The sequence below is a fragment of the Rhinolophus sinicus genome, linkage group LG04 (assembly GCF_036562045.2).
Source record: "Rhinolophus sinicus isolate RSC01 linkage group LG04, ASM3656204v1, whole genome shotgun sequence".
Taxonomy (NCBI): domain Eukaryota; kingdom Metazoa; phylum Chordata; class Mammalia; order Chiroptera; family Rhinolophidae; genus Rhinolophus; species Rhinolophus sinicus.
Window position 1 is genome coordinate 177,427,251 of NC_133754.1, and position 19,047 is coordinate 177,446,297.

General features: G+C 47.9%; 1 protein-coding gene across 3 annotated transcripts in view; it reads right to left on the minus strand.

The window, feature by feature from the left end:
• GGTA1 (glycoprotein alpha-galactosyltransferase 1 (inactive)) overlaps nt 1–19,047 on the minus strand; it is a 57,345-nt gene that overhangs the window by 13,931 nt on the left and 24,367 nt on the right. For 2 of the 3 annotated variants that reach the window (XM_019731230.2, XM_019731228.2), the window contains exons 2-6: nt 14,558–14,673; nt 6,595–6,683; nt 3,882–3,917; nt 2,121–2,186; nt 1,114–1,215 (exon numbers count right to left, since the gene is read on the minus strand). In XM_019731230.2, the coding sequence (XP_019586789.1) occupies nt 1,114–1,215; nt 2,121–2,186; nt 3,882–3,917; nt 6,595–6,674 (284 nt within the window). In that variant the 5' untranslated portion in view covers nt 6,675–6,683; nt 14,558–14,673. The remainder of the gene's footprint in view (nt 1–1,113; nt 1,216–2,120; nt 2,187–3,881; nt 3,918–6,594; nt 6,684–14,557; nt 14,674–19,047) is intronic. The other variant, XM_019731229.2, reaches the window with a different exon arrangement.

Sequence of the window (19,047 nt, forward strand, 5' to 3'; positions counted from 1 at the left end):
GCCTTGATCTTGGACTTCCCAGCCACCAGCCTGAGAAACAAATTTCTAGTGTTTATAAGCCATCCAGTCTATGGCACTGTGTTCTAGCAGCCCGAACGGGCCAAGGCAAGCACCCTGTGAATCTCCGTCCAGATGCCCCCCTAGTGCCCGAAGCCACATACATCCCCAGTCGAGCTCATCGCCTCCCCTACTTCTGCACCTGTGCCTCCTCCTCCAGGCCCCTTCCCCACTGAGCAGCCTCAGGCTCAGGTCACCTGGACAGCTCCCACCACCTTACTCCCTAAGCTACATCCTTCTCAGTCAGGTGGATCATATCTCCTTACCAAGCTTAGCAAATACTAGTTTCACATCTAGGGCCCCTAGAAGATTGTGAACTTCCTGAATATACCCATATTAATTGATTACTCCTGTCCCCTTTGCCTAACACAATGTGTAGTACAGCATTTTTGACCACGAATCACAGTGAGAAATACATTTTACGTCACAACCACACACATGTACATATACATATATACAGAAACAAAAATTCCATTAAACAATGCTTACCCTTACTTCCTGTGAGACCCTGATTTTTCTATTCGATTTCATTTTTTTTTAAAGCTGTTTGCTACCCATTAAGCTAGTTTCTGAATATATTAATGGAGAGCGACCAGTAGTTTGAAAAACACCGGCTAGCCTATCATAGGTGTTTGATCAACTTTTGTTGTATGTTTGCTTAACGAATGCCCGTTTGGCCCCATGAGATTTTGTTTCATCGCTGCCATTTTACCAATGAGTTAACTGAATCTCAGAGAGAATTTTCTTGCTGACTCTACTAGATCTTGTGGCTTCCCACAACATGCTATGGCCGGTAAGACCCCTTCCGGCTCCAGCATGTTATGACTCGTCTGCTACCATTGGCCAATTATTGTCAGAATCATCGTGTTGGCTCCAGCATCTGAATCCCAACATCTAGACTCTTGGTTTCTCAGCTGATCTCTTGTTATAGGTTTAATGGATGCTAAGACCCTATCTCCCCACTCAGGAACGTTCTCAGTGGCACTGTTGCCTACATAGCCCCGCCACCTCCTGCTGAGTTATGAATTCTACTGCACGTGGGCGACGCTTTCTTACTGTGGATTAAACCAGTCGGATAGCTGAAGCTCTTCATTGTCTTCCTTTCGTTGTTCCTTGTCTCTGTCTATGTCTTCTTCTTCCCCCTGGTAATTGTGGGTCCTACGTATACAAAGGGAAAGCCAGCTGAGTGAAGCAGGGAGGGTGATGTACAGTGTCAGACAGACAGGGAAAGGTGCTGGGAGGCAGGGAACAGGTGTAGTAAGTGAAGGGCTACAGAAAGGTTCATGATACTAGATGGTTATTCATAAAGACATACCTTTTTATAATGTTTTATTTTTTTCAGTTATAGTTGACATTCAACGTTAGTTTACACTAGGTTAAGTGTACTACATAGTGGTTACACTTGTATATAATTTATGCAGTGACCCCCCCCCCCCAATTAGTCTAGTACCCACCTGGCACGATACATAGTTGTTGCAACATTATTGACTATAATATATTCTGTATACTGTACTTTGCATCTCTGTGACCATTTTGTAACAAAATAAGTGAACAAACAAAACAGAAACAGACTCATAGATACAGAGAACAAACTGATGGTTGCCAGAGGGGAGGGGCGTTGGGGAGCTGGATGGAAAAGGTGAAGGGATTAAAAAATACAGATTGGTAGTCATGAAGACATACTTTTGATGAAAATACACAGTACGCACCTTTCTTATTATCTTTGCAAGTAAGCATAGTTATCAATTTAATGCCCCAATACTCAGATTATTTCAGGGTGTGGAGAAAACTTGATAAAAGAGTTCTGATAAGAACATTTTCTTTTATGATAGTCTTTCCTGCAATCTGAACTTCAGCGCAAGCCTTACTCACCTCCAACTTAAATGGAAAAAACAAAACCTGAAATGCTCTAGCCCAACCACGAAATATAGTCCTCATATGATTTCAAGGACTCTAGAAAGATGAGTGACTGAGAAGGTCATGACCACGGAACCATTCTACTTGGACTCTGTGTAAGTGTTCAATGGGTGGAAAAGCATAGCTCAGCATCCCCACCGCCTTACCCATTCTTAAACCAGCTTGGAAACCACCAGTTCTTCTGACTGCCGTTGTCACCAAGTTCTGAGTTTCTAAGAAATGAAAAAGATGACACACATTTTTAGAAAATGAGACAGTCCCAACCAAATGGGGGTTTTTCCAAACTCTTTATGACAGAATATCTTAAAAAAAAAAAAAAAAAAAATTTTTTTTTTTTAAACTGCCAGCTGGCAAAACTGACAGAAGTGAAGCTGCTCTAGCTGAATGAGAGTGTATATAGACCTGACACTGCCTGAACCTCTCCTCCCTGGGGCAGCTGCCAGCCCTCAGCTTATCATCCAGGGAGCCCGGGCAGGAGAGAAGGGAGAAAAGAATGATGGGATGGGAGTGGGGGTGGGGGACCTTAATACATAAACCTGAGTCCTGGCTCTGCCACTTACTAGTTGTGTGGCTGTGATAGAACATCTTCCCTCTCTGAATCTTGATTTTTCTCCTCTGAAAAGTCAGATAATAATACTCAATAATAATAATAAACAACCTACCATGAAGGCAGCTTTGAGACTAAATGAAACAGCATACATAAAAAGAGCTTTATAAGCTGAAAATTACTGTAACAAATTGTGATCTTAATAAAGAAATCAGTAACCCTTTCAAAAAAAAAAAAAAATGATCTCTCTTGTTCAACTAAGAGAATTCAGGTTGCTGCAAAGTCAGCAGTGACAGCCTCAGGAAAGCTAAGGGTGTCTGAACCAGAAACTCAGAAAACTGTATTAGAAGCCACCTTTCCCACCCACATGCAGAACTTTCCACTTATTGTGAGAGTCTCCCCAAGGTGGGAGCCTTTGGGGGGAGGGAAAAGAGGAGAAAACAGGAGATGTAATCCCCTTCAATTGGGCAATAAAGTGGGGAGGTATGCACAGAAATAATGTTAAGAAACTTATTTGAATGTTCATCGACTTTCAAGAAATGTTTGAGATGGTTAGAAGATATGATTATAATAAGTAGGGAAATAATGCAAGAATAAAGCAAACAAAAGGGAACAGAAAGATAAACATTTCTTTAGTCACCTGGTAGGTATTACTATTTTCACACGACCTGGGTCATCCCAGCCATTTGTGAGAATAAAGGTTTTACCTTTGTTTTCATTTGTAGCTAAGATATTGACTGAGTGGGTTTGGGGACATTGCCAAGATCCCACGGCATTTTGTAAGCATAAAAGACTAGATTTCATGCCAGGGGGTAAATTATATGAGAAATGCAGACTGAGGAAAGTACAAGCAGTTAGGCATGACACTTTGCTCTGAGCTTCCTGGGAACAAAACCAAAGATAGAAAAATGAACAATTACATAGTTCTCATTGTTAATAATAATAATATAACACATACTAGTTAATCAGGAACAGGAACCACAAACTTTTTTCATGATCTTTTGTCTCAAAGAAATTTCTTGCAAGGGTCTGTGTATAATATGTAATGGGCAGCATAAGGAACGATATCTACCCTGACTCTTTTTATTAGCAAGGCAGGAATGGTCTCCAAATGACACCACTTAAAGACATTTAAGGAGAAAGAAGCAAGAGCGAAACACAGCCACGGTTCTATAAAGGCACATCTAGGGGGCAGGAGGGATGTGGTCAAGATTCCTGGGAACCCATCCCTGCCCCCCACCTCTGACCAGGGCTCCATCGCCAGCTCCATCACCAGCTGCCACGTTAAGAATGGGCTGTAAGAGGAGCAGGAGTGGTCACGGGAGACGTCCCAGAGACATCTAGAATTCAGAGCACTTACTTTGAGTGATATATCCACAGGAACGAGCCTTCTGGGCTAAAAGCAAGTGAGAAATAAAAACATATCACGTTACTTTTAATTCTGAGAAAGGCTGTTTTGCAAACCATTATCACTGAAGCCCTGGGATGAGTTGAAAGCCTGGGTTTTAGCTACTCCTAGGTTTCCACCTTCCTTTGAGATATAGCAATGTTCTCAAGAGACTGGGAGGTACCACTGCAGTCACTTCAGTATTACCCAGAACAAGGAGGGCTCAGAAGACTCTCATAATCTTCCTAAAGAAAAAAAAAAAAAATGACAGACAGTCCTCCATTGTCCAGGGGTGGTTTCAATGAGGGACAGAAGCTCCAAGGAGGGGTCCCTTCCTGCCACCTCCTCACGAACACCATGGCCCAGCCATCCCTCACCCAGGATTTATCTTCCCCCAGAAAACAAAACAACAGCTGCAGAGAGAGCCGAATGCCACATCCAGCTCAGAGCCTCAGAGACACAGCATTCTCTCTCTTCTAGAAACTTGGACTAACACTTACCTCTCAGGGCTGTTGTTCTAAGAGCTGGAGGGAGTACACAGCACGGTCCCTGGCACATGCCAACACTCAGTAACCAGGAGCTGCTGTCATCATCACCGTCACCATCATTATTGTTTCATTATAACTTTGAAAGTCTCCTCCAGTTAAAAAATGCTAAGATTTCCCCCCGCCTTTCATCCAGCCTCAAATCGTATGTGATCCCGGATGACATTGTCTCAGGAGGCACTGCTGACGACAGTGCTCTCTTACCAACCCGTTGATTTCGTCATTTTAAAATCCCTTTTGGCTCGGTGCCACCCACCTGTTAATGTTTGTGCCCTCGGCTCACCTCAAACTGTCACATGACCAATTTACAAGGTGGCAAAGGATCTGCTTCCTTGTAAGTCCCTTGCAAATATTCAGGTGGATTCTTCTTGAAGAATCACGTGGCCACAATCTGGGTGCCGGGCCATAGCCCTGAAGAGCAGCCAGAATCTGCTCCGGCTGCCGAGCAAAGACAGTGTGCCCAGCACTAAAAATGACCCTCCTTGTGGGAGGCTAGTGCCAATACGCACATTTGGGCCTTTGGCTCCCTTGTGTGCATTTTGTGAACCACCCAAAATAGAGAAGTACAACTCTGGTGCCATTCAAAATACCACGTTTATCCAATCAAGCGTTCAGCGCTTGAAGGTTATCCCACAAGCATCTGAGCTCAGGGCAGGACCCCCAAAGTGCACTTGTTCTTCTCTTGGAGACTTTGTTCTATCTGCCAAAGTCCCCTGTCCAAGTCTGCCTCCTGGAACAGATGGTGACGACGATGATAGTAACGAGCCCTGACTGCTTATGAAGTACCCGACATTGCCCCAACTGCTTTATACACAATAACTCAATCCTCCCAACAACTGTATGAAGCAGGTACTGTTACTCTCCCAATTTTAAAGATAGGGAAAATGAGGAACTGAGTGGCTGGGCAAGTTGCCCAAGGTCACAGAGGAGGTAAATGGTGGCCTAGGACCAACCCCAGGCAGCCTAGCTCCAAACTCCAGTGAGGATATTTCCTGAGTCCTCAAGTACCTCATGGAGGCTTGGGGCCCCTGCACTCACCTCTGAGTCACCTTTTCTTCAAACTAGGGGCCCCTAGTATCCTCAATTCGAAAGATCTGGTTTGTAGACCCATTAAACTTGGTCACACTCTACTTATCTTTTCTTAAAATGAGTTAGTTGTTCAGAATGAAACAGAATTACACCCCAGAAGCAGTCAGATCTATGCAGCACTCTGGGGAAAAATAGCTCCCAAATTCTGGAGCAACTCTCCTTCGATTGAGGGACCTCAAAATGCAGTTCCTGTTTTAGTAGCCGAGATGGTCCTACTGGCTCATCAAATCCCGGCATTTAATAATCGAAAGAGACATTCACATGTTAACCCAGACCATCACCATGAACTTGACTAAAACACTTCGACATAAAAATATTAATGGTGTCAAGACAGCTCTCCCTGCCCAGAGTTGTACAGCGGACTTTTGGGATAAAAGGCTGAGCTGTGTCAGTGCCTCTTAAGTCAAAGTGGAGACTTCTTTCTGTCAGAAGCCGCTCCAGCTGGAATCTCTGAGGCACTGTAGTTTCCAAAAGCACAGAAGCAGCTCGTATGTTTGGGGTGAATCCACTGATGAATTTGAAAGTGAAATGTTTAATTCACTTTGCTGTCCAGTTAAAAAAAAGAAATGAAAAGTTTTAGCCAGGCACAAATGAATCACCAGCAACTCAAGTGTATTTTGCAGCAAAGTCAACAAGTTGAGTTGCTCCTTTAAACGGCAAATATCTTAGGATTGCAAAAATCAGGGTGCGTTTCTCATGGAATCTGGGTCTGAAATTTTTTAAGGTACTGTCCATATCTAGCCATACAAATAATTTAAAATTATATTTTGAGCTTAATACAGCCATACTGTTTCTGGATCTAGTCTGCCCAGAACTGCAAAAGTACAAAAATCAAGATATTAGGAACATAGCAGGAAGGAAGATAGTTAATTAGCCAGAAAGTACTTGGAGCTCTAATGCTTTTAAAAACAGCTCAGGGCTCAAAGACACAGGATGGGTGGAATCTCTTCTTTATGGTTTCAGTTAATGCTACTTTTAATTCAACGTGGTGGCTTGGTTAATACGAGGAGATTAACTTTCATCAACATCATTTCATCGTGTTTCATAATTACCTGTTGATATATTCCCAAAACACGACAACTACAGTTGACACAACCAGCATTGACAGAATCACTTTTCCTTTGACATTCATTATTTTCTCCTGAGGGGGGAAAAAAAAAGAAAAAGAGGAGGGAAAAACAGATTCAATAAATCCAGAGCGAGATACTGTTTTTAAGAAATGCTTCTACCTGTACCCTCTCTAAAAGGAAAGGTTTATGAATATTTAATTAGCATTCAGGAGTGTCCTCTACCTTAAGTTGCGTAGGGCTGCAAAGGCAAATTAGGCCACTTCGATGAACGGACAGGGTAGCTTGTGTTGGGAAGGATGGTAAGACCACTTTGGGGCTCAGAGGGAACGTATCTGATGATCACAGGGTCCGCTGTGGATGAGGGAGCATCAGAAGGTCCCCATGGCCTCCAGCCGCCAGCACTCAGATCACCCCACCTCTCAGCCCTGACTGTGGGGAACCATCCATTCCCTCGCTTTGCTTCCCTTGATAGACTGACTACATGCCTATGCCCAGAGTGGGAAACCAACCCCTCGGTCCTTTACCATCTAGGCTCACCCACTTCCCACCCCACCCAGCTCTTCCCCTTCACACGTACAGCAAGCAAACAATTGGCGCACAGTAGGTACATGAATATTTCTTGATCGCTGCATGAAATTGTGGTTGAGGGGGTGGGGTGCTGGGTGGAGAAGAGCAGGTGGCGAAGTACTTTAATTTGGGTAGTCGGGGAAGGCCTCTCTGGGGAGGTGACTAAAACTTCCCAAGGGATGGGGACAGGATGGAAAGGGGTGAAGAGGCTGTGAGAAGGGATGAGACTATTTCAGAACCGCATCTATGACAGGCTGCTGGGTGAAAAAGCTTCCTGTGTTTGAAAGAGACAAAAGCGAAAAACTTGAACGAAAAGAAAATAATGATGTCCCCTCCTCACCTGAGTGGCTGGAGTAAGGGTGGGGTGGTGGTGGCAGGCAGTTAGAGGGTGGGCAAGGCAGATGGAGCCTGGAAAGGTGTGGAAAGGAGGTGGGGAGCCACAAAATTATCTAAAACTGGGATATCATCTGATCAGACTTCAGAGACTTGTCTGGGTTCTGGGGGGTGGGGAATGGATGTGGTGACAAGGGCAGATGTGCAGACGTGAGGTGGCAGGCTATTCTAATGGCCAAAAAGAAGGAGGGGCCTATGCTGAAAAGGTGGCAGAGGAGGTGGAGAGAAGTCGATTAATTCCTGTGCTTTGGGGACAGACTTGATAGGACTTGGCTGGTAACTTAGACATCAGGGACGAGGGGAGGGAAGAAGCAAGGTTTCTGCTGAAGCAGGTGGGTTATAGCGTTTCCTCAGACAGGCTGGAGGAGGAACAGATTTTGGGATGAGAATCATGAATTCCCTTTTGGACATGTTAATTTCAAGGAGTGTGTGGACACCTAAATGGAGGTGACAGGCAAGTGAACATTTAAGTCTCAAGTTCATCGGAGAGATGTGGGTGGGACATGCAACTGGAGGCGTCTTCCACATGGATGGTATTTAAGGTGAAGGCAATGAATTCCATTACCTAGGGAGAGGATGCAAAGAGAGAGAAAGGAAGGAAGAGGGCCTTGGGCGGAAGGGACATTTAGAGAGAGGACAGAGGAGGAGATGAGAAGAGGCCCAGGAGGTAGCAGGGAAAGCAAAAGTATGAACACCTGGAAGCCAAGGAGAGTGGCTAACTGCCATTCATCAAATGTCATTGCCTTTGTGGAGCCACTTCCCATCCCCCCACTTCACTCCCACCCTCCGCCCTGACCGCCAGTGAAGCCTCCTTTCTTGCCTCTGGCTCCCCCGTCATTAGTCTGAGCTTCCTGAGGGCAGGAGCGATGTCCTACTGAGCCCTGAAGCGCCAGTGCCCCACACGGAGCAGACGAGGCCCTCCGTCAATGTTTGGTGAGTGAATGACATAAATGAGAATGACACCTGTCAGGGGACAGGTTATTTTCCAATTCTTTGCAAAGAGGGTCTCAGACGAGGCCAGTCTTGGATCTCATGTGCTGTATCCCCTTTGTTATAAATTCAGTTAAAGAAGAGAAAGGACAGGATGACCAGCCGTGACACGCCAGTCCCCCTCGCTTAGAAAGTGAGCTGTGTATGGAAACAGAAGAACCAGGGCTGAATTCAAGGTCATAATTCCACCTCCAGCCCTCAGATGTGACGATGATACGTGGCATTCCACAGACCCTGAGAAGATGGGCCTGTTGGGCTCCATGTAATTCTCCGTCTTGAGCTTCCTCCCTTTGAGAACCTCGTGAGCTGGCACATATGGCCTCCAGCCCATGGCAAAGTCACAGAATGCAACTGCGTGCAACTCAGCCCCACTGTTGGAAAAACCCACTTGAAGTTTACACCAAGAACACTAGCATTAAGCGCTAGAAAAGTCCTGGGTTTGGGAGCAAAGCAAAATACAAGATCTGGATTGAGACGGCGTCCACCTCTCCATGCTTCACTCCCAAAAAAACGTGGATGGTAATCAAACACGTGGGCTTCGGAATGAAGCGGGGATGTGAGTCCCAGCTCTGGCACACACACCACTGGGTAACCCTGATCACGTGGCCTCATCCGAATCGCCGAAAAAGCTCTGAAAAACCAAAAGCCTTTTCGTAATTCAACTGGCATCATAACCCTAACTGACGTGAGGCTATTTCTAATCTTTATCCCACTTTTTAAACGTTCAAACATTTCTTTGCATAAATATCCATGTGTTTTATTATTTGATGCTGCTGCACTGCGGGTGTAACATATGATATATAATCCACACCTGACAAATTCTGCATTCCAGTGTAGCTGGCCCTGGGGTTTCAGAAAAAGGGATTGTGGACCTGTAATGGATCGTATTAAATTGGTTTCCACGTCTTTAAAATGGGGATAAAAATTGGCTGTGATGGCAAAGAGATAATGTCCATAAAATCCTCAGCATTGTGCTTGGCACCATATAAACGCGCAAAAAAGTGCTCGTTCTTATTACTGATGTCCATAAAACAGGCTGTTGAGACCTGGTGAGATAGCACAGTGCCTGGTACTTAGCAGGAGCTCAAAACGTTATTGGAGGGGAAGGAATGAGGGTTTTGGAATCAAAACAAGTGCAAATAGATGCAAATTAGGGACGCTAAAGGTTTATCCAGGCTGTTTCACGCTGCAGCCTGAGTAAGCCATCCTCTGAAGGGAGGGAAGACTTTGATTTTCTGTGATCAAGGCGGGGGACCTGCTAGACACCCTACTGGAGCGAAGGAGGTGACAACACTGATGGAAGTGTGTCCCAGGCTTTATCAGCCCCACTTGTTGAGAAACAAATGCAAATTATCTCCCAAGGTAAGAAACATGAACTGAGAAAAGCTCATGAAGAACACTGACACATCAGGGGGGGCCCAAATCAGACACATCTGATGCCCTCCTCCGTGCAAGTGTTCGTGATTTTTCTTTTCAGAAATCAGCATCAGAGGCAACTCGTGAAGGCCATTTCTTTCTGAGCTTCATAGATCGCTTGACTCGGCGTCCTTTCTGCTGTGGCCAGTCGTCACCCTTGTTGAATTTGAAGATGTAAAATTGGAAGCTGCCCAAATGAGCCAATAACGCAATCCTTCAGCAAAGCACTAGAAATAGTTGTAGACATGCTTCCTGGAATCTGGAATCTGCAGCTCCAGGGAAGGAAAGGTTGGCAGGGTGGCCAATGGATCTTTTAAAAGATTTCGATTTTTCTCTCTGGACAAAAATGAGGCATTTGGCAATCAGAGTGACCTGAAAGTCCTGTCTCTGAAAGTACGTGTCTGTCTCTGAGAATTTTCAAAACGATGTCATTCTGAAGGTCGGTGGTTGACGTTCTTAGCCACCTACTAGGGAACATGGGGTTGCTTCTAAATTCCCCACTTCGGGGGTAGAACACAGAATTAGGACAGCTGGATACTGACAACCTGCTTGCCCTTCAGGGGACTTGGTGACTCAGCCACATACAGTCCCACCAACGCCCTGGCGCCATCTCTCAGGCCCTCTTGTCACGGTGCTTCTCCTTTCTCTCTGAATCCACTCTACCTCCCACGAGATGCTCCTGGGCCACTCCCAGCATCAGCCCCTGCAGTGGTTCCCAATTGAAACCACTCACACGGCCCCCACCTGGAAAAGGTGCTAAAAACATGGGGCATTTCCCTGGGCAGGGTCCTGTTGTAAACCTGTCATTTCTCCAACTTCCCTGCTTCACCCTCCTCCACTCTCCTCTTCCTCGTTTTCCACTTCTATTTCTCCAGTGTGTCAGACAGACCTTTTTCTACATGGCCCATTAATTAATTCTTCCTTACCCACCCCCAACCTCACACACACACACACACACACACACACACACACACACATCTTCATCCTGGGCTAAGGGCTAAATAAAGGTATTCCTTCCAAACAGAAATCCTCTCTGAAAAGAATTCTAGTGCCAGGGGAAAGGTGACCATCTCGGCTGAATAACAGAGCACTCAGAAGCCTGGAAAAGCCATTATCTCCAAGAGCTGGAATCTGCAGGGGGAAAGCAGTGGCAGAGGAAACCAAACCTTCCTGTAGACAAAGAATGCTCCTCCCTGCCTATGATTCTTCCCCCAGCCCCTGGAACCCGTCCCCTGCTCCCTAGAGCTGTCCCTGCTCACTCAAGCCTCTGGATGATTAAGATGGGGTCAAAGACTCAAAAGGATACATGTCAGGTAGTGACAAGTGCTGTGGGTGAAAGTGGGTAAGGAGCTGGGGAGGGCGCAGGAGCGAACTGGGCATTAGAGACTTGGACAAAACCATCTTCCGTCCTCCATGCCCTCCACTGTAATGTTTGGATCCAGCAATCCAGGTAACAATTAGGCCAGTGTTGTCTCTTGTGGCAACAGTCCTAGACTGGGCCTTGGGCAAGTTCTCTGACTCTCTGAGCCTCTATTTACAAATACAAAATGGAGCTTCAAGCACCCTCCTCTAGGGGTCTTGAGGGGACAAAAGGAGACGGTGTGTATGAAACACATTGTGCTATTGGTTGGTAAATGCTCCGCTTGCTCGAGTGGCAGCCATACTGACGGTTGTGCTTTTTAATGCGTGGCTTTGAATGCAGAGCTGTGACTTCCTCTGAGAGGTGTCTCAGCAGCCCCAGGGAAACATCACCAGCAACTCATTCATGGGCAGGCCCACCCCACCCCCACTGTGACTACTGAGATCCTCAGCTCTCCTTCCAGGCAGCAGCTCAAGGCCCAGCAGCTCACTGTCTGCCCCACTGCCAGAGCTGGGCCGGGAGGGAAGGTGAGCACACCTGTCCGTCAGGCCCTGCTTCCACAGAGCCGGCCTTGTAAACTGGTGTCATTCATGAGTTTCTCTGGACTTTGTCTCCCCATTCCTGAAACAAGTCCTTCGGACTTCACTTTCCATGACCGGCTTTCCTGATTGACCCAGGACATGGGTGAGAAATCAGCCACAGGATGAAGTCTCATTATAGGAGGGCAGTTCACTCAGCCACACGGAGGGCATCTTATTGCCATGACCACACGGATTCCTTGAAGTGACGGTCAAATGATAAGATTACCAACCAACATAAGTTGAGTGCAGAGGCCGACTTCCCCCGGAGCTAATAAAGCCAGGTGTCAGACCCCCTTGCAAGACTGGGGTGGGGAGTAGGTAATGCTTCCCAGAGGCTGAGTGTTCCCCTGCCTGGGGGAGTCACCTTCAGCCTTAGTGCCGGGTCAGGGGCTGCAGGTGGGGCTGAGGGACTAACCCCACTACCTGCACACACATTTGGTGCCCAGCAACAACCTGCCCCACGTGGACCTTGTTGAGCACTCGGGCACCTTCCATTTTGATCGCAGGGAGAAGGAAGGAGCTGAATCAGACACTGCCCTTATTCGCTCACGGCCACCGCATGCCCACACCCTCCATCCCACCCCTTCCAGGATCAAAGAGCAGAGTTCTCTGGTGGGAGCCACCTGAGCAAGAAACTGCCAAAAGAGTTACAGATGTGGCATCACCACTAACAAGTTGTAAAGCTGAAAGAAACTTCTAAACTCTCAGTAATAAAAAGCAACCGTTGATGAATCATGCTAGAGGCAAAACTGATTTGTCTTTCTTTTGTCTCTATTGAAAATGAGAATACAAAATCATTGTCAGATAAAGAGGCAATCCAAGAGTATGCAGCCAAAATAGGAGAGGTGCATTAGACACCTTCGTAATACTAATCATTTTTATATTGTTTTCATATCATTTGATTATGATGGTTTCTGGATTCTGTCCTACTTGGAGTATCTGTCAGTTTTTGTTATTTGTTGTGATAGCTCTTCTCATATTCTAAAGTCATTCAAGTTGACCCTTGAACAATGCAAAAGTTAGGGGTGATGACCCCCATGCAGTTGAAAATCTGCATGTAACTCTGACTTCCCAAATCTTAACTACTCATAGCCTACTGTTGACGGAAGCCTCACCGATAACATAAACAGCCGATATTTGTATGTTACATGTGTTATATACTGCATTCTAACAATAAAGTAAGCTAGAGAAAAGAAAATGTTATTAAGAAAATCATAAGAAAGAAAAATACGTTTATAGTATGTATTGGCAAAAATCCGTGTATTAGTGGACCCACCAAGTTCAAACCCATGTTGTTCAAGGGTCAACTGTATCCATTTCCATACCTAATATTGCATTTGCAACTTTGCGTTCTTTTTCTAAAGAGGGCCCCCGCAACACTTGGAGTTTCCCCACCTGAAGCAGGCCAGGCCTTAGGCTAAACACTGGACCAGCGGTCTCTCAAGTCAAGCCTCACACTGACCCTGTGAAGTCCCTCTAGAATTATCCTTATTTGACAGGTGTGAGGTGAAGAAACTTGCCTGATGTCACACAGCATAAAATGGTGGAGCCAGGATTTGGGTCTAGGTGTCAGCCTCCTAGGCCGCCCTTCTCACCACTCTGTTCTCAGTAAACGTGAGGGTGCTCCCATGGCCTAAGCACGCGGGTCTGTGGCTCCTCTGCCATTCCCAGGTACTTCCTGGGTGCCTGGTACGCGTTTTCCTTACTATACCTTGTTCATCCCTCGTCATGGTCGGTGCAGCGGCTTTTCAGCTGAGGAAACTTTGCTTTAGTGGAGGCTGAGATCACACACAGCGCTCACCCAGAAGGGGGTGCCGATTTGAACAGCAGACCCTCAGCCTCCCAGGGCCAGTCCCCTGGCATGTGGATGGTGCTGGGGGTGAGGAGGGAGAGTGCTGCCTTACCCTTAAACCGCTCTAAATTGGTGGACATTACAGGGAAATGCTCCCCAGTGGAAGACACGTGGTACAATTCACAGGGGAAAAAAGTGCATGGAAGGCTGTTTCCAGTTATGTTTTCCATTATGAGGGTCAGGTAAACACAGACAGAGGAAACTAAGAGACGAGTCTCAGACTAAATAGAGGGCTAACTGTTGCTCCAGCCATCACAGACGGAACAACCTGTGCACTGAGGTGCACAGCTTAGTCGTGCCTTTTCTGGAATCCTTTGCAGGAAATCTGAAGCCTAGATCCAGCCAGCTTTTCCTTGCTGCCTGGCCCAGATATAATTGTGCAAGGGTTTTTCCAGGAGAAATAAGGTAAAGTAAACAAATGAAGGGTCTACACTACCCTGAGAGGGCTCTGCACCCACCCACAACGCAGCCACCCCAGGCACCACGCCTCAGGCCCCTGCCCCTGCCCTGTCACTCTGAAGCCTGCAGAGAAAACTCCCTGCCAAGGGGAGCTCCATCCAGCAGAACTCAGCGAAGCCTCTGAGCCAGCATCCCGCCAGCTCCCACTTCTAGAGCCCATGCCGTGGAGAGAAGCACTTGGTCTTCTTCCAGAAATACTGAGGGGGACCAGTAAGAGGTTAGGGGGAGGGCGAGGGGCCTCCCCCAGGTGGATCCATGCTGTGCCTGCTCGCAATTCCCCCGTGAGTCCCACAAGGCAGACGTAAATCATTGCAACATTTCACATACCTCATCGTCTGCTTCTCTCCCCTCAGAGTAAAAAGCAAAACAACAAAGTTCTATTGAGCTTCGCTCTGCAGAAGGAGGCAGGGCTGGGAGGAAGGGAAGGTGCTGTGGTCCAACTCCTGTCAAAAGAATAAACAGCTGTTTCAGGACAAGGGGCGTAGACAAATCCCACAGCTGCCAGAGGCTTTGTTCCTCGCTGGCACCGGGAAACGGGCTGTTTATCAGGCCTGTTGACTCAGAGCTGCAGGCCAAGGCACAGAAATTTCTCTCGGGCCCATGAGCGGCCCGGCCTCCCTCACCAAGGGAAACTACGGGTCCAAACTCGGCCTGCTGTTGGAGGAGGGAAGGCCGCCACCCCTGAGAGGGACACACAAGCTGCCCACATCACGCAAAATTGGCAAAATTTGGAACTGTTCTGAACCCAAACGACCCCAATGACTACCGTCAGGAACAGCCAATGGGGAAGTGAAAACATAAAAAACATACTTTACATGCAGAGGGGTGGGTGAGAGACAGAGTCCTCAAGACTCTCATTGAAACGTTACCTAAATGGTCCTCGGAGGAAAGCCTGTCATCTACACCCTTCAGGCGAGGGAAGTTGTTTTGTTTGAACGCTATTTTTATAGAATGTTATGAGATCTCCCGCATTGCACACCAAGCTATAAGAACTTTAAAAGGTCATAAGGCCCAACCCCTCTCTTTGGCTGAATAATGCTTAACCCTTCCCACACCCACCTCCTGCTCCCAAAATAGAATTTTCCAGCTGGAAGGGACCTCAGAGCACTGCATTTTCAAACATCGAAAACAGCTCAAACTTTTTCAAAAAACACATGAAGTCATTCTCAGAACTCCACGATGTGAAACAGAGGACACAGAGTGCTTTGGCTGAAGCAGGGAAATGAAGCTCGAAGCCCCCTGCCCAACCCCTCCCAAAAGGCCCCCGACACCTCCCAGGAGTACAGTCTGGAAACCCCAGACCAAGGGGAGGGAACCAAAATCCGCCAGAAAGGAGCCACAGATTGCTCCCCACCCTCAAGTTATGCCTAATCCAGCCTTTCCCTCCCGTTCTCCAAAGGAAATTTCACTGCCCCCTCCTCTGGGGGCATGAGCTAGTGGGCTACAATGTTTAGGGTCTAGAAGTTCTTCCTAACAACTTGCTTAAATCCTTCCTGTTGGCATCTACCAAAGCTGAACAAATTCACACCTGATGACCAAGTCATTCCACCCCAGGTCTCTACCCCTCAAAAGCACACATAAGCTCACCAACAGACACGGCACATCAGAGGATGCCCAGAACTGGAAACGACTCCAGGCCTCTCATCAGGACTGTGATCTAGTGTGGGATTCGATACACAGCAGTGAGAATGGACCAGCCACAGCTACAAACATCAACGGGATGAATCACACACACAGCACTGAGTGAAAGAAGCCCTCGACAATTCCACTGGTTTAAAGTTTAACAACAGGCAAACCCCATCTGTGGTGCTAGCAGTAAGGATCGGGTGGGAGAGGATGGGAGGGGGCCAGGGGTACTGGGGGGGGGGTTGGTTATGTTGTTTCTTGAGCTGAGTACTGGATAGACAGGTGTGTTCACTTGGTGAAAACACATCACCAATGTGACTTTTCTGTGTATATGTTAAGAACAAAAATGAACAGGAACCTTCCCGCTGGAAGTTGTCTTCTCTCAATCATTCTGTCTTCCCCTGACACTGGCTCAAGGGCCATGGGACCATGGGCAGCCCTGCCTTTTCCTTCTCTCGGGTTCCCTGCCCCAAGACCAAGCACCTCAGGACGGGTTCACGGAAGATGTGTTGCATTAAATGCTCCAGAAATCTTGACCTATGGTCAATGGGGAGGGGAAAGATAACAGTTTGAAGGCCAAGGAACTGGGCTAAGATAAGTTTGTCCTTTTGCCAAGCAAGCACCGATCACGACGGGCAATGTGGGTCTCCCACTTTCCAGTTTACAAAGCAGCCTGTGGGAACACAGTCCCAGAGAGCAGTTTCCAGGCTCTCAGCCTCACATGGAAAGATGCTGGCTCGGTTATTAGATGGCCATCAGCTGTAACCAGTTAGCCATTAGCCACTAATATAACTGCCGTGGCTGGACTAGCAGGGGTGGATTGCTGCTAGCAGGTTGGTTGGTTGGCCGAGAAGCGGATGGCGAATTGCGGATCGTGTGGATCCTACTTCCTGTGTCTTGCCTGGCCACCAGCGAGACTGGAGTGCAGGAAGACCCCTCGGTGGGGTACTGGCAGATGTTTGCTTTTGTGTCTCAACCAGCCGTCATCAAGAATACAGTGGTATGACACCCCTATCTATGGCTCCGTGGGTGTTCCTTTTTGGCCTCACCATATCCTGCGTTCTGGTGTGGGGAGCGGGACCAGAGACCCTGCATGACACATGGTGCAGCGAGCAGGGTACGGTGCCAGCCAAAACTCTCTGAAGGGCGGTGGAGCAGTTTGTGCGTGTGAACACTCAGCTTCAGGAGGCCCGTGAGGAGCGGAGCCGAGAACGGGAGGCGTGGTCTGCCTGGGAGGCTAGAGCCTCTGGATGGTACACCACCCTCTTGGCCATAGAAGGCGTTGCCTTCCTTTTGGTGGTCCGCTGCTGCCGTGGGCTCCTAGAGTTGTGGACGGCTTACACCGGGGCCATCACCCACTCGGACACCTGGCACGGCAAGCAAGATTCCGGCCAGATAGGAATGGTGTCTGACTCTGGGCAGGAGGATATGTGGTCCCCACACAGTGTGCGGTGCCCGCTGGCCACTGTTCTAAGGAGTTGGACCCCCATGGAGGGGTGGGAAGATGTGGATGGTTCTCCAACCAGCATAGGCCAGAGAAAGCGAAGGTCGTGTGGGTTGGGAAGTGCTTGCTGAGGCAGCCCGGGTGCAAGAAGACCCCTCATTGGGGTGCTGGCGGGTGTCTGCTTCCTGTGTCTCCAACCCAGCCGCTGTTGAGAACCTAGTGGTATGACTCCCGTATCTAGGGCTCCGTGGGTGTTCCTTTTTGGCCTCACCATGTCCTGCGTTCTTGTGCGGGGAGCGGGAGCAGAGACCCTGCATGACACAGCCTCTCTTTCATCTTAGTGATACTCAGGGTCATTCTTCACAGGGGGTCAGGGGACAGAGGCGGCTCTGGGAGTCTCAGTGACTTGCTCAAAATCACCAGCTGGTGGGTCCCAAGCTGCTGTTTCATCCCCCCTAGCTGCCTCCAGCAGACAGTCTACAGGTCAGTGGAATTAGAGGCTCCAGGCTGGTTAACCACAGCTCACCAGTGTGTAAAACTGGAAGGCAGAAAATTCAATTTCTAGAGTATCCAGCATGACCTTATTCCTTCCCTGACACGCTCTCATAATCAGACTCTCCAAACAAAGGAGCACACACACGTGTGGCCCTTCCTTAACAGAGAGGCAGAGAACCTAGTAAACGAGCCTCGGGCCAAGTAGCTCTACTAATCAAAGGAGGTGGAAGGCTGCCCAGGTAATGAGCTTGGCACGGTGCCTGGCCAACCAGACTAATCTTATTCCATGGTCATTAAGGCCAACAGTCCACTCCAGCAGTCCTTGGGTCTATTAGAGAGCAGCCAGCATTCAGTACCGGTCGCCCTAAGTCAGAGGATTACAGGGTCTGGCAGTGTCAGCCACCCTGGCTTTGCATCTCAGACCACTTCCTACTGGGAGGAATGAAGGTCAGGATCCCCACCCTGCTTATCTTGGGAGGGTGTGAAGGTGAACTGTTCCTGGAAAAGGACCCTACAGACAAACACAGGCTGTCATTATTTTATCCATTGATAGATAACGTTTAGGGCAGTCACAAAAGATACACTTGCCAGTGCTTGCATGTGATAGAGCAATTTGGCTGGTTTCCTCCTCTATGTTGTGGATAATGATCCCCACATCTCGAGGTGGATGAGGGGCTATAGAGTGTGGTTATTACAAGCACACACTCTGGGGCCAGGCTGGCTGGGTTTGAGTGTCGGCTCTGCCTCTTATGCTGTGCAATCCTGGGCAACTTACTTAACTTTTTGGTACCTCCATTTCTACATCGGTAGCTAGGAGCCAGATTACAGAGGGTCGAGGAATGAACCTGAGGTGAGGAAGTGATGTCAGTAAGCGTAAGGGCCTCTTACTTTCCAGCACAGGAAGCGCTGGAGAGCGGGTGCCGGCTAGCGAGGCCCTGGAGAAAACAGGACAGAACTCCGAAGTATACTGCTGACAGAGTGATGAGACAGAGCCAAGGAGAGAAAGGCTTTGGAGGTTCAGAGGAGGGAGAGGACAGGTGTTGAAAAGCAGCCCTGCAGGGGAGGATGAAGGGGTGCCCCTAAGACAGGCAGAAGGTATTTCCCTGTGTGCAAAAGGGAAGGAGACAGGCTGGATGGGTTGGTGGTAGGTTTGGGAGACAAAGTGGGAAGCTGACAAGTTCCAATCCAGAGCAGTTTAAGTATGGAGGACAAAGTGGGTCGGGTATATGGGTGGCAGAGAAGCTGACGGGTT